The 12,199-nt window shown below is 36.2% G+C and overlaps 1 protein-coding gene across 6 annotated transcripts in view; it reads left to right on the forward strand.

Moving 5' to 3' along the window:
* Positions 1-3,423: 3,423 nt before the first annotated feature.
* Positions 3,424-12,199, forward strand: part of LOC136030568 (uncharacterized) — a 58,752-nt gene continuing 49,976 nt past the window's right edge. For 2 of the 6 annotated variants that reach the window (XM_065709641.1, XM_065709636.1), the window contains exon 1: positions 3,433-3,535. Coding sequence is in view for 1 of the 6 variants with exons in the window: in XM_065709642.1 (XP_065565714.1) it covers positions 3,477-3,535 (59 nt within the window). In the remaining 5 variants the exon portion in view is untranslated. Of the gene's footprint in view, positions 3,613-3,639; positions 3,665-12,199 lie in introns of those variants that run through there. The other 4 variants (XM_065709640.1, XM_065709642.1, XM_065709637.1 and 1 more) reach the window with 4 other exon arrangements.

A 12,199-nucleotide genomic window follows, 5' to 3' on the forward strand; every position in this document is an offset into this window, starting at 1 on the left:
GGTATGTATTTCGATAGGAAGTTGAGCATTCCTAATAGTGTCTGTAGCTCTTCTTTAGACTGTGGGCTTGGCATGTCTTGTATAGCCCTAATCTTTTCTGGGTCTGGTTTTATCCCGTCTCTGCTAATGATATGTCCAAAGTACTTGACTTTGTCTTTGGAAAATTCGCATTTTTCACTGTTGAAGCGGATTCCTTTTTCTCTGGCTCTTCTAAGAACGGCGGATAGTCTCTGGATGTGCTCCTTGCGGTTCTTTCCATATACCAGAATATCATCTACAAGTATTCTGATACCTTCCAATCCTTCAAACGCCTCTTCCATTTTTCTCTGGAACTCGTCTTGCGCAGACACTAGGCCAAAGGGGTATCTCTTCCATCTGTATCGGCCGTAGATAGTGCTGAAGGTTGTATAGTAGGAGGATCGCGTGGAAAGTGGGAGTATCCAGTAGCCTGAGCGGGCATCAAGCCTGCTGAATACTGCCGTTCCATCCGGTTCAGCAACAGCATCGTCGAAAGATGGGACCAGATAGTAGGGGCGTTTTATCGCCTTGTTCAGGTCAACAGGATCGATGCATAGTCTCACACCACCATCTTTTTTCTCCACCATGACCATGGCATTAACCCAGTCTGTTGGCTCACTGACCTTTTTGATAATATCGAGACTTTCTAGGCGTTTCAACTCGGTCTTGAGCTTCTGCTTTAAGGCTAGCGGTATTTTCCTAGCTGGATGTACTGTGGGTGTTGCATTGTCTTTTAAGTATATTTCACACTCTGTTTCGAGTTTGCCTATACCCTTGAAAACATCACTATATTCGCTGACTGGTGATTCTTCAATGTTCAGAACAAGCTTGATCAGGTTCATGTCTTTGCTTGCTTTAAACCCAATTATACGTGTGGTGTTTGACTCGACCACAAAAAAGGTGAGTTGCTGTGTAGGCCCATTTTTGTAGTAACAAGGAATGTTGCAGACTCCTACATAGGGTATTGTCGATCCACAGTAGCTGGTGAGGCGTTGCGTGGCTTTCAGCAGCTTTGGCTTTGGCGAAAGCTTGTCCAGGTACTGTGAAGGTAGGATGTTGACCTGAGCACCCGTATCGATCTTGAAATCAATGTGGATCTGCCCACAAACAGAAATCTCAGCAAAGATTTCATCCTTGCTGGAGTCCTTGTTGATGGCATACAGGAACACCTCTGTTTCTTCCTGGTTGTACAGGTCACTGGTGAATGCTGGAGTGTTTGTGGCCTCATTTCCAACGATATTCACCGCCTTACTTTTGCAGACTTTTGCAAAATGGTTCTGTTTTTTACACTTGGCACATGTTTTCCCTTTTGCAGGACACACATGCTGGGGTGAGTAATTTCCGCCACAAAAGTAACACTCTGTCTTTTTAAGTGAGAAGCTGGAGCGACTCTTTGCAACAGCATCCACTTCTTGTTTTATTTCCTTTTGTTCGAATGTCTTTAGTTGTGCCTGGGTTGACTCGTGAGCTCGACATATTGTAACAGCTTGGGCCAGAGTAAGGCTGTCACCGACGGCTAATAGTTTTTCACGTAGTTTAGGATTTCTGACTCCACTAACTATTTTGTCTCTTACCATCTCACTTTCACTTAAGTATCCGCATGGTTTAACTAGAATCTTGAGCTCTGTTATGTATTTGTCAGTACTTTCTGTGTTGTTCTGGTCTCTTTTCTGAAAAACATAGCGGGAGAACACTTGATTATTTTTGGGGGCAGCATAGTCTCTAAACTTCTTGAAGTAGATCTCGATTTTGTCCTTCTCTTCATCCGCAAGCTCAAAAGTGCTGAAGATTTCTCTGCCTTGTGCACCAACCCAGATTAAGAGGTAGGCACATGCTACTTTCTCAGACTTGTCAGCAAGGGGGCCTTGGCGCATGAGCTTTGCGTGGTTTTCGAATGCGGTCCATTATGAGTTGAGGTTGTCTGCATTCCAGTTTATTGACGGGTGGGTGATCTCCATGACGTCTGACACCATGTAGTATTTGACTATTTATAGTTTATTTATAAACCCAAGCACCTAGAACAAATACAAAATATAAGCACAAGCAAGCAATACAAAATATAAGCACAAGCAAGCAATGTTAAGCACAACATAAGCATAAACAAGCGGGTTAGTCCATAATGCTGCAGTTGACACAACGATGAAAAAGCTACTGACCATGCCTGTCAAAGTAAAAATCTGTAGAAATATTCAAGACTTATGAACATAAAGGCTTTTCAAAAAATACAATGGCTTCTAATATTGTCAGGTTAATACAACAGACCAGTACTAAAGATGAAAACCTTCACACGAGTGTAAACAATTTTCAACTGGTCATCATGAATCAAGTCTTTGTATTTTTTCTTACATTTATGTAAATTATACAAGTCAGAAATATATTTGAAACTCAGGTGAAACTTTGACCGAATTAAGATTTTTACCATTTTTTCAATGACCAATGTTTTGGTTACGTACAACTATCGTTTTTACTCATTAATAACAACCCTTTTTTGAGAATCATGTCACTCTATCCAATGTTTACCTTTTCCCGAAAAAAATTAACTGCCTCTTTTCATCAAATAAATGAAAAGTGGGCATATGTTTGGATCATTATTCTGATCTCCACCCAGTGCACAATGGAGAAAATAAAATAGTCTTGTAGATTTTTTTTTCAATTTTGATTAAAAGCCTCGGAATTTTTTGCCAGATTAAAGTTTTTCGACAACTAAACAGGTTGAAACCTGCTATGAACGAAGAATGACAAACCCTATTAGCATTGTCAAATGCACTCAACAAACACAAACATGAAAGCCAACACTTTCGAATCCACCATATTACTAATAAATTTCTTTAGATCCTAGCCCTCTTTTACTTTATTTTATCCCTCTTGAAATTATTGTGACCTCCTTGGAGTTACTTTGTTAATGTTAAAAACATCATTTGGACAGCTAATGCTGGTATTTCCGAGTTTAAGCTCTTCAATAAATTTTGTATTTCTCTTCTAATTCTTAAACTGTATTGCTTTGGAATCGACTAAATTTTATCCTTCTAGTTTCAACCTTGTGTTTTATGGAAACCCTGTGGATATTCTTTAGAGATAGTACAGTCACATAACTCTGATTTTATAGAAAGCTCAGAATAAAACGCTTACGCTTGTCCACAGGAAAATGCGTTGTGACTCGATTTTCCTAAGAAAATCAGCACTTAACTTTCACAAAGGAAACATTTTCTTGTTGTTTTTCGCCAAGTATCTACCTTTTTCCCATGGCTTATTTACATCATTTACGAAAACTATTTCATCTATAAGTCTATTTTCATTTTATGAAAATAGTCTATTTCATTTTATGAGTGTTTTAATTTTGAAAAACGATTTCGGCTCTTTTGAGCTTCGGCTTTTCTGAGTTGATTTTTTCGTCCTGAAACCATAAGCTGCAGTAAACGGAAAATTCAAAGTATCTTTCATGTGATCTATATTTCAAAATGAATAAAAAGAAACAAATTAAACATGTTTACCTAGTCAATCCCTTCGACTATGAATGGTAAAGCATGTCTATGGCATACACTTCTTTTGCATGCTTATTAAGATCATGATTCTTTTTAATTGGCCAGTGATAAGGTAAAGATGCTGGCAAGAAATTAGCTTGAGGGTGGAGCAAAGTATTGAAAAAGTTAGGATACCTTTTCTGTGTTTGAAAGTCTTAAGATGGCTAAAAGAGACTCTAGGGGAATACCCACCTTCCACTTTAATGATCCCTGATATTGTCCTAGGTTGTATAAACAAATTTAAGAAAATATTAGAATTTTTTTAATGCCCAAATAGTTTTTTGGCTATTAAAAAGAATTTTTATGTTTGCTTTAATTTTTATCCATATCATAGGTTAACTTTTACCCTGCGTATTTGTCCAACTGATCTAAATTATTTGCAGTGATGTGATCATATTGGCTGATTTAGAATGAATGTTTGTAATTGTTTAGTTTCATCACAAGCTGTATAAGTTGGAAACTAAGCTGCAAAGCAACATAGTTTCCAGTTTAGAGCACTTAGAAATGATAATTCTTGAAGTGTATCCATTTCTGGTTGACCCTCCTCCTCCATGGGGCCAACTAAATATGTGTAAGTGGGCAGGGTTTTGAAGTTGAGGGAAAAGCTAGGGTTGTACAATATGAATGATGTTATTTTTTAAATGCTAATTCTAATCATCACTGGTAATTTCTTTTAGTTGTAAATTGAAAGATAATTAAAAACTTACACATCCATTAATGCTAATATCCACTTTCACTTTCAAGTTTAAACTAGCCAGCTGTCTAAAGAAAACAAACATCCAATTTTGCTTTTATGTTACAGTACCTATAGGGCAAAGCAAATTAGTCCATGAGCCCTTTGGGCAGTGGGCAAGGTCTGTATTCTGATTGGTTGACTTGTTAGTTGATGTTTATGACCTGCTTCATGCTTACTCGTTCAGGCTTCAGGCCAAATAATTATTCAATAAATATAGGCTCCATAGGTGCACAATACAACAGTTCAGTTCAAAGCTGTGATGGTTTGATACAATGGGCTTTGAAGACTTTAGAAAATCTGTTGCTTCCCACAAAAGAAAATGGACAGAAAGAAGGCCATTATTTTCAGTAACTTTTCATCACACATCATTGTATTTATTTTGCTTAGATTTGAATCTTGTAAAGGCTCCAGGAGTACAGACCTTTCCAAAAGTGACTTTCTGAAGTTATTGAAGGAACTTTTGGATGCTCTTGATGAAGATAATGGATCAGTAGATATGATATCAGGATATCAGGAAAAGCTGGATTATCCTGTTTAACCCAAGAAGGTACTAAACCAGCTACCAAGTTGTACAACTATAACATCACATGCTGTTTTAAACAAGACAATAGTTGAGTATTTGAAAGAGCTTCAGAGGGGCAACAACACTTGCAAACTACTAGAAAACAACCTCTCAAGTCAGGTATACTTATCATCCCTTGCAAGTGCAACAAGAGGTCACACACAGAAGCAGCAAGTCCCCCATTGCCATCAATGTGAGCACCAGCAATTTTTCTCTGTACATGCTGTCCCTTACTAGAACAGCCTCTCCAATGCCACCATCCAGTCCAAAACCACAAATGCTTTTGAGAAAGGAGTTGATCAGGACTAGGTCAATGCAGGGTGTAGACTAACCTGGGATGCCAAACCATAGTCATGTCGCACCACCAGTGGGATGTTTCAAAGGAGGCTCATCATCACCTTATCTTTCTGGACATGTGATTTTAGTAAATTTTAAGAAAAAGTGAAAGGCCCCATTGACAGAAGAGAATCAACATCCTACCTGGAAAAAACTACTGTGTAGATGATGTGAAGCCTGTAGGTGAACCACAGCTGAGTGAAGAGGAAGAGACACATGTTGAAAAGATTAACTTTCCAAAGAGTTCCCAATAGTAACTAAATAATACAAAGAGATATTATCCTAAATGTCATGAAAAAAGGTCCCCCATATGTTCTACATTCAAGAAAAAGCAAGCCAAGAAAAGAACTGAAAAAAAAAGATTGAGTCATCCAAAGACAACCATAGTTCAATTGAAGACACACACATGTCATCCAAGAGAAGAAATGTGACAAAGAAGAAGCCCACAGTTGATGCAAAAGCCAAATGTTGCTGATGATCTCAAACTTCACAAATGAACTTTTGTGCAGTTCTTATACAAAGAAAAAACATTTGCTGGAAAAAAAGAGTGTATACAACAGAAAGTTTATGGCAATGTGTGGGGTTGGACATTGGAAGTGGCCTGAAGAAGATGATGTGTTGAGTTATCCAGTGAAGTATGTGATTCAATTAATGAAGAACCCAGTTCCAGCTTCAGGCACTTCCTTAACCAGGAGTGTTAAGTTCTCATATGAAGATTTCTAGGCCAAATTAGTGCCAATAAGTTAGTTCCTGCATTTGAACTATTGCAAACTTGTTTGGGTTTTATCTTTTGGGCTTATGTTTTGCATTGAAGAAACCAAAGTGTACTGTTTTGTTCTTAGACAGATACAACATAATGGCGTTCTTAGCAAAACCAAAGACCAAGGAACCAGGGGCATGATTCCTGATTGGAAGAAACACTGCTGGGAGCCTGTACATGTTCTTGCTGAGAGTTTCAACTACCCTGGATGGCCCTTGAACACCATGTTATTGTTATATCACATTAGAAGAGTGAGTAGCCTAGGTTAAGTTAGTAGTGCCAGTTTGACTTGTTTTATTCTGCTGTCTTCATTGATAAGCATAATCATGGGCCTCTTCCACTGCCTTGTCTGAGGAATGTTATCTCTGTCACATGTACTCAAGATCTAGGGTTACTGTGTACATCTAAAGAACAAATCATACTGGCGTCTACCTCTTCTTTGTAAGTTTCAACTTCTATGACATCCTCTTCAATCTAGAAATTAGGACCCCTATTGCAACCTTCATTTGTTTAATTTGATCAATCTTCTTCAGTTTCAAGGAGCTCCATGAGTTAGATTTTTTATGGCTACTTATGGAGGCTTCCTGAAAAAGTAGAGTAAAATGTAAAGGGAACAAAGGGTAAAAATATTCACCTTCTTGGAAACAAAAACTTTTTGACCTGTGGGTATGCTGTACTTCCTCATGAAAAGGTTGGAAGTCCATCAATATCTGTATATAAGAAAAGATAAACTATGAAAGTAGTGTAACTATAGTTTTCCTATTGATTGTTGGCTATTTGTACATCTAACTATTTTTCAAAATATTTGACCCTGACAGTTTTTTTTTTTATTATTTAAGCAGTCAGGTAGGGTAAAAACCTCCCTTAGCTCCTTTCTGGATAGATGCTGAAATTTGACTGACTCACTGAAAATTCTTTGTGTGGTTTTTTTATCATTATGTAGAACAACAATGGTGTAGCCCCAAGGGTTGTTGAGAAACACCAAAAATAAAAGTACATGGGGTAATTTTCTACCCCACCCAACCAGTTAAGGGCAAATTTTCCATGGAATTTTAGTACAATGGTCCCTGGATAAACTGAAACTCCTATCAGTGATAAATACTAATTCATGAGGTACACTTAGATCCCAAACGGCTGTAATCTCTCAGTGTTAATTTTAGTAATCTAATACACAGTAATTAAGTAACTACATAATTGTTTGATGACAAAAATATATTTAAGCCAAAACGTTGAATCATCAGTTATCTTAAATCACACTTGCTATAAATAGGACAAATCCAATGTCCACAAGAGATGATCAAATCAGAAATGCTTCCAAGGTTGGTGTTTTCAATATGTTTATAGGGAATTTTATACTTCCAAGGATTATGCAAACTATTTTTTATGAGGGGTATGTTAATGGAACTTCTATGGGTTGTACATTGTAAAACAAAAATCATTTGTGGAAATGACCCTATATAATTAATTCTACTAATACTATTATTTGTGAAGTATAGCTGTAGGATACTGGTCGGTAGGTTTTTAGGTACTTCACTAGATAAATTATCAGAAATATCCAGGTAATCTAGGGCTTGGTTTGAGGGAAAGGTATTTTCTACAATGAAAAACATGCCTTTGTCTATTGCTTTATCTTTGTCATTGCTAGGGATCAAAAAGTTAACATCATGACAGTTGAAATTCAGAAATTTCTCAAGAACTTCCATGTTATTGTTAGTTGACTGCAAAGTTTATTGCAGAGAAAACGCACGCCTAAATATAAATGTCATGAAAATGTCTTGTATTAGAATTACTTATTGAATGTAAAAATTTATTGTTACATGTAGGTAGTTACTTTTGGGGTATATTACTTTTGAACAACTGATTTACAAACTAATGGTATGTTTTTAACCACTTTCCAAAACATTTACTAGTGTTAATAACTTTTTTGTGTGATTAAAAAACAGAAGATACATGGGCCTGTTTAAGGGCCCTCATATGCAATTTCCCCTTGAAGCAGTTATTGAATTGCAAAAAAGCATAAAAAAGGCATTAAGTTATATATTCACTTTCATCCTAGTTAAATTGTGTTGTAAACTGCAAATTTACCCTTTAAACTGTGTTGATAAGATACTCATTTCAATAAATTACTATCTCAAGCCTCAAAGGGCCAAATTCAAAGTTTCAAGTGAAAACATTCAAAATAAAATACAAAAACCAGAAAACTGGCAAAATTGTCAAATTGAAAACAAATAAGATCATTTTTAGTCCAGTATTGAACTGAGAATGTCAGTTAAAAACTTAAAAACTGAAACCAAAAGTATGTAAATATAATATTTTTTAAGGGATATTAGAAAAAAGGGTAGCACCAGTTTCCAGAATTAAAAGAGAGAGAAACTAGTGGAATATTTGTTTGTTTATTCTGTAAGGAAAGGAACTAAGATGTTTCTTGTGTCTGGAGATAAAGCAGAAAATAAGGAATAAGATAAGAACAGCTTGAGGTGCACAGAATGAGGTGCTCAGTTTGGGAAGCAGCATCAAGTTATATGTTCACCTTCACCCCTAGCTAAATTGTGTTGTAAACTGAAAATTTACCTTTTAAACTGTGCATATAAGATATTTATTTCCGTAAATTAATATCACCTGCCTCAAAGGGCCAAATTCAAAGTTTCAATTGAAAATATTCAAATAAAACACAAAAACTAGAAAACTGGCTAAAAGGGATATTCAATAAAAGGTAGCACCAGTTTCCAAAAATAAAAGAAAGAGAAACTGGTTGGATATTTTGTTTATTTCTTCTGTAAGGAAAGGCACTAAGGTTTTTCTTGTGTCTGGAGATAAAGCAGCAAATGGGGGACAAGATAGGAGCAGGTTGAGAAACAGCTTGAGATGACACAGAATCCAGATGGGCAGTGATGTTTCGGGAAAATGTTTTCTGTGCAAGGGTTTGTTTTTCAAAACGAAGCACAACATAACTCTTATATACTCAGGTGTTTCCAACCTAGCTTTTTTAGAAGTAGAGTATGGAAGCACAGAAAATGTGGTTCAATCCTGCTTTCTAGGACTATAAGGAAAGAAAGGCTGAGATGGCTAGGGCACATTCTGTGGATGAAGGGTGACAGATTGCCAAAGATTTTCCTTTTCGGCCAACCATCTGGGGCGAAAAGGAAAGCAGCTCGTCCTCGTCTGGGGTGAGAGGATGTCATAAGGAAAGATTTAAGGGAAATGGGAGCTTCCTGGGAGAGTGTAAAGAGAGAGGATTTAAATAGGTTGGGATGTAGGAGGAGCGTGCGTAGCTGTGTTGACCTCAGGCGGCTTGGTGCTGTGGTGAGATGTTTGTAGTTGTAGAGAGTATAGAACCATATCTTCATCAAAATTATTCACATGGCTCTTTTTGGATATATTCAATTTTTCCTGATTTGTAATAGATGTCAGGGTGCAAAACATGACAAAAATATTGAAGATGCAGGCAGATAAAGGAAGTATAGATCTTTCAAGAATGGGAAGGGAGATGCTAAATTTATTTAAAAGCTCAAGCAGTGAGATAGATGTATTAGTTCTATGGAATTTATCTTTAACATACATATTTTGGTTCCAATTGATGTAAATTATGAAAAAAGGCAATTTAAAGGAGGACACAGAAATTTCAAGAGGGATAGGGTTAAGAAAATTGGGCAAGGATTTTTGGAAGCATGTTGGCATTATCATAGATTTAGAGGGATTTCCTCTCATGTCTAAGTCCAGGGTATCATCTACAATGTCATTGAGGATGCTCATTAGGCCGCTTATTGAATTTCTGAAATAGGTTTCAACTACCATCAGGTGGTGAGATGTTTGTAGTAGTAGAGAGTGTGGAACCCTATCTTCATCAAAAATTCTTCACATGGCTTTTTTTGGATATATTCAATTTTTCCTGATTTGTAATAGATGTCAGGGTACAAAAATTGACAAGAATATTGGAGATGAAGGAAGTGCAAGGAATCATTCATATGCGTTCCAAACCAGGTTTTCCATAATTCTTTTTTGAGGGGGTTATAATACCAAGTTTCCATATTTGTGGAATTTGGCCAAACTTGATGATCTCACTGAAAAGAACAGACAAGGGCTATAAAAGGAAAGCACTAATAAGAAGAAATGGGATATCCAAAGGATAAACACTGACCTACATTTGACAGTATAGAAAATTGTTTCTTTATATTGTGTGGTATCATAATGGCAGTTTGTTCAATAAAGTCATATAGATGGCTTCTATACTATATTCTGTGATGAAGCAGTGTCAATAATGTCACACACTTTTTTTTTACCTTATTGTGTAATTGTAAGAAAGCATCAATAAAGTCAGATGATTTTTTGCTCTTTGGTATACTAACAACAAAAGAAATGTTTAGGATGGGGTGGATTGAGGGATGGTCCTTACAGTTCACCTTTGTGTGGAAAGATGGATGTGTCTTTGCATCATTTCTTAGAGGAATGTAAGGAATTAAAAGAATTGTGGGTTGAAATTTTGGTAGGGAGGCTGGGGGGAAAGATTAGATATTTGAAGATTTGAAAAGTAGATGTTGTTCAGATATAAATAATAATTGAAGGTTTACCGGGAAGGTATAAACTATTGTAAAGATTTTCTTGAAAAATCAGTTCTAGCATTTTGTCAGTTTATGTTTTGATGTGTATTTTTGCTTGTTTTTCATGTGTCACCGTGTCCCTACAGGGCCTTCTGTGCAAATAAATCTATCCATCCAAGGAGGCATCAATAACATCTTATAAATGACTTATAGCTCTTTATACTTACAGCTCTGATACAGCTCTTTGTATCAAGTTGAAATTTTTTGGGCATGCTGATAGGAATCTTCAACCAGCCAAAATGCAATATTCGCAAACAACTGCAAAAAAAGCCAATGAAGTCAAAATAATAATAGAATGGAAACGACTTTGAAGAGCTATCAGCTATACACAGCTATACACCACGTAACTAATTCTATGGAGCTTCAAAATGACTAAACTCAGTATATTAAAGTTAAAAATAAGGTATAATTAATGTTTGGGAAGAAAGAAAAGCTAAATTGGCTCAGCAATAATTTTTTTGCCCTGAATTAATACCTTTTTAAGTGTTGGCCCATGAGTTTCCTTTAGATAGGACTTACAACTAAGGCTAGAGAAGAGAAGAATGAGGATAGAGAAGAAGAAAAATAGATAGAGAAAAGGAGGATAGGGAAGAAGTGGACCTGCTGTACCAGGGAAGGTTCTAAGAGTGGTTGTAACATTATCAGAGAGTAGTAATATGAATTGAATGTTAGAGCACTAAAATTCTTCAAACCTAAATATATTCTCTAGTGCTCAAATCTTGACATTTCCCCCCTTTTTAAGTACTGTATCTCCCAGTTCTAGTTTTCACTCTGATATAAATTACACTTACTATTATATTAAGATGATTTAGCAAGAATTCTATATTCAAGGTGGGGATGGCTAAGAGCAGTATAAAGTCTGTATTATTGTGGGTTTTCTAGAAGCAGTGGTTATTTTAACAAGACTTTAAGATTTATTAGCTTTTACAAGTTGTACTTGTGGTACTTGACTTGATTGTCCATTTTAACTGCAAACCTCAGTCTTGGCATCCCCTTGTCTAAGAATTCCACCCAGATGTCTTTGACAAGAATTTGGTAGGCTAATGATAGTGAGGTTATTTGGACTTAGGTTTCACATTTTAAGGGGTCAAATTCAAACATCCGGGGTTTAGCTTACTGAGACAACAAATCAAAACAAGGCTAGAGTGTATAATGAGCCAAGGAATAAATAACTTCGGAGTTTTCACTACACATGGTTAAATAATTCTGGATTTTGGTTTGGACAAACATTAAACAGCCCGTCATACGAAACTCTAACTAAGGAGTAAGTTTTGCGCACAGTAACCAAAGCTATAAAAAAAAGTGAAATTACAGTAACAATAACATACAAAGATGTGGCTGTTTAACATGAATCAAAATAAATAAAATTCTTCAAGTTTTCAAAGTTACTCATTAAATGCTATCAGCCCGAGAAAAGTTTCACAATTTTGAAAAGCCCACTTCAACAAGTGGATTAATATTAATGAAAGGTCTCAAGCCCCTATGTACAAAAATGCGAAACCTTATGTTTCTCAGAGACATTTTACATGTGGACCCAGAGACTTTTATACTTATTACATCATTGAAAATAAAAAGAAAATTGCAGTGAATCCAGACAAGGATTTACCTATTGGGCCACTATGCCCTACGGCTTTCACTATTCTTGAATTTCACTATTCACTTCTTTCC

This window comes from Artemia franciscana, chromosome 8 (genome assembly GCF_032884065.1).
Source record: "Artemia franciscana chromosome 8, ASM3288406v1, whole genome shotgun sequence".
In the NCBI taxonomy this organism is placed as follows: domain Eukaryota; kingdom Metazoa; phylum Arthropoda; class Branchiopoda; order Anostraca; family Artemiidae; genus Artemia; species Artemia franciscana.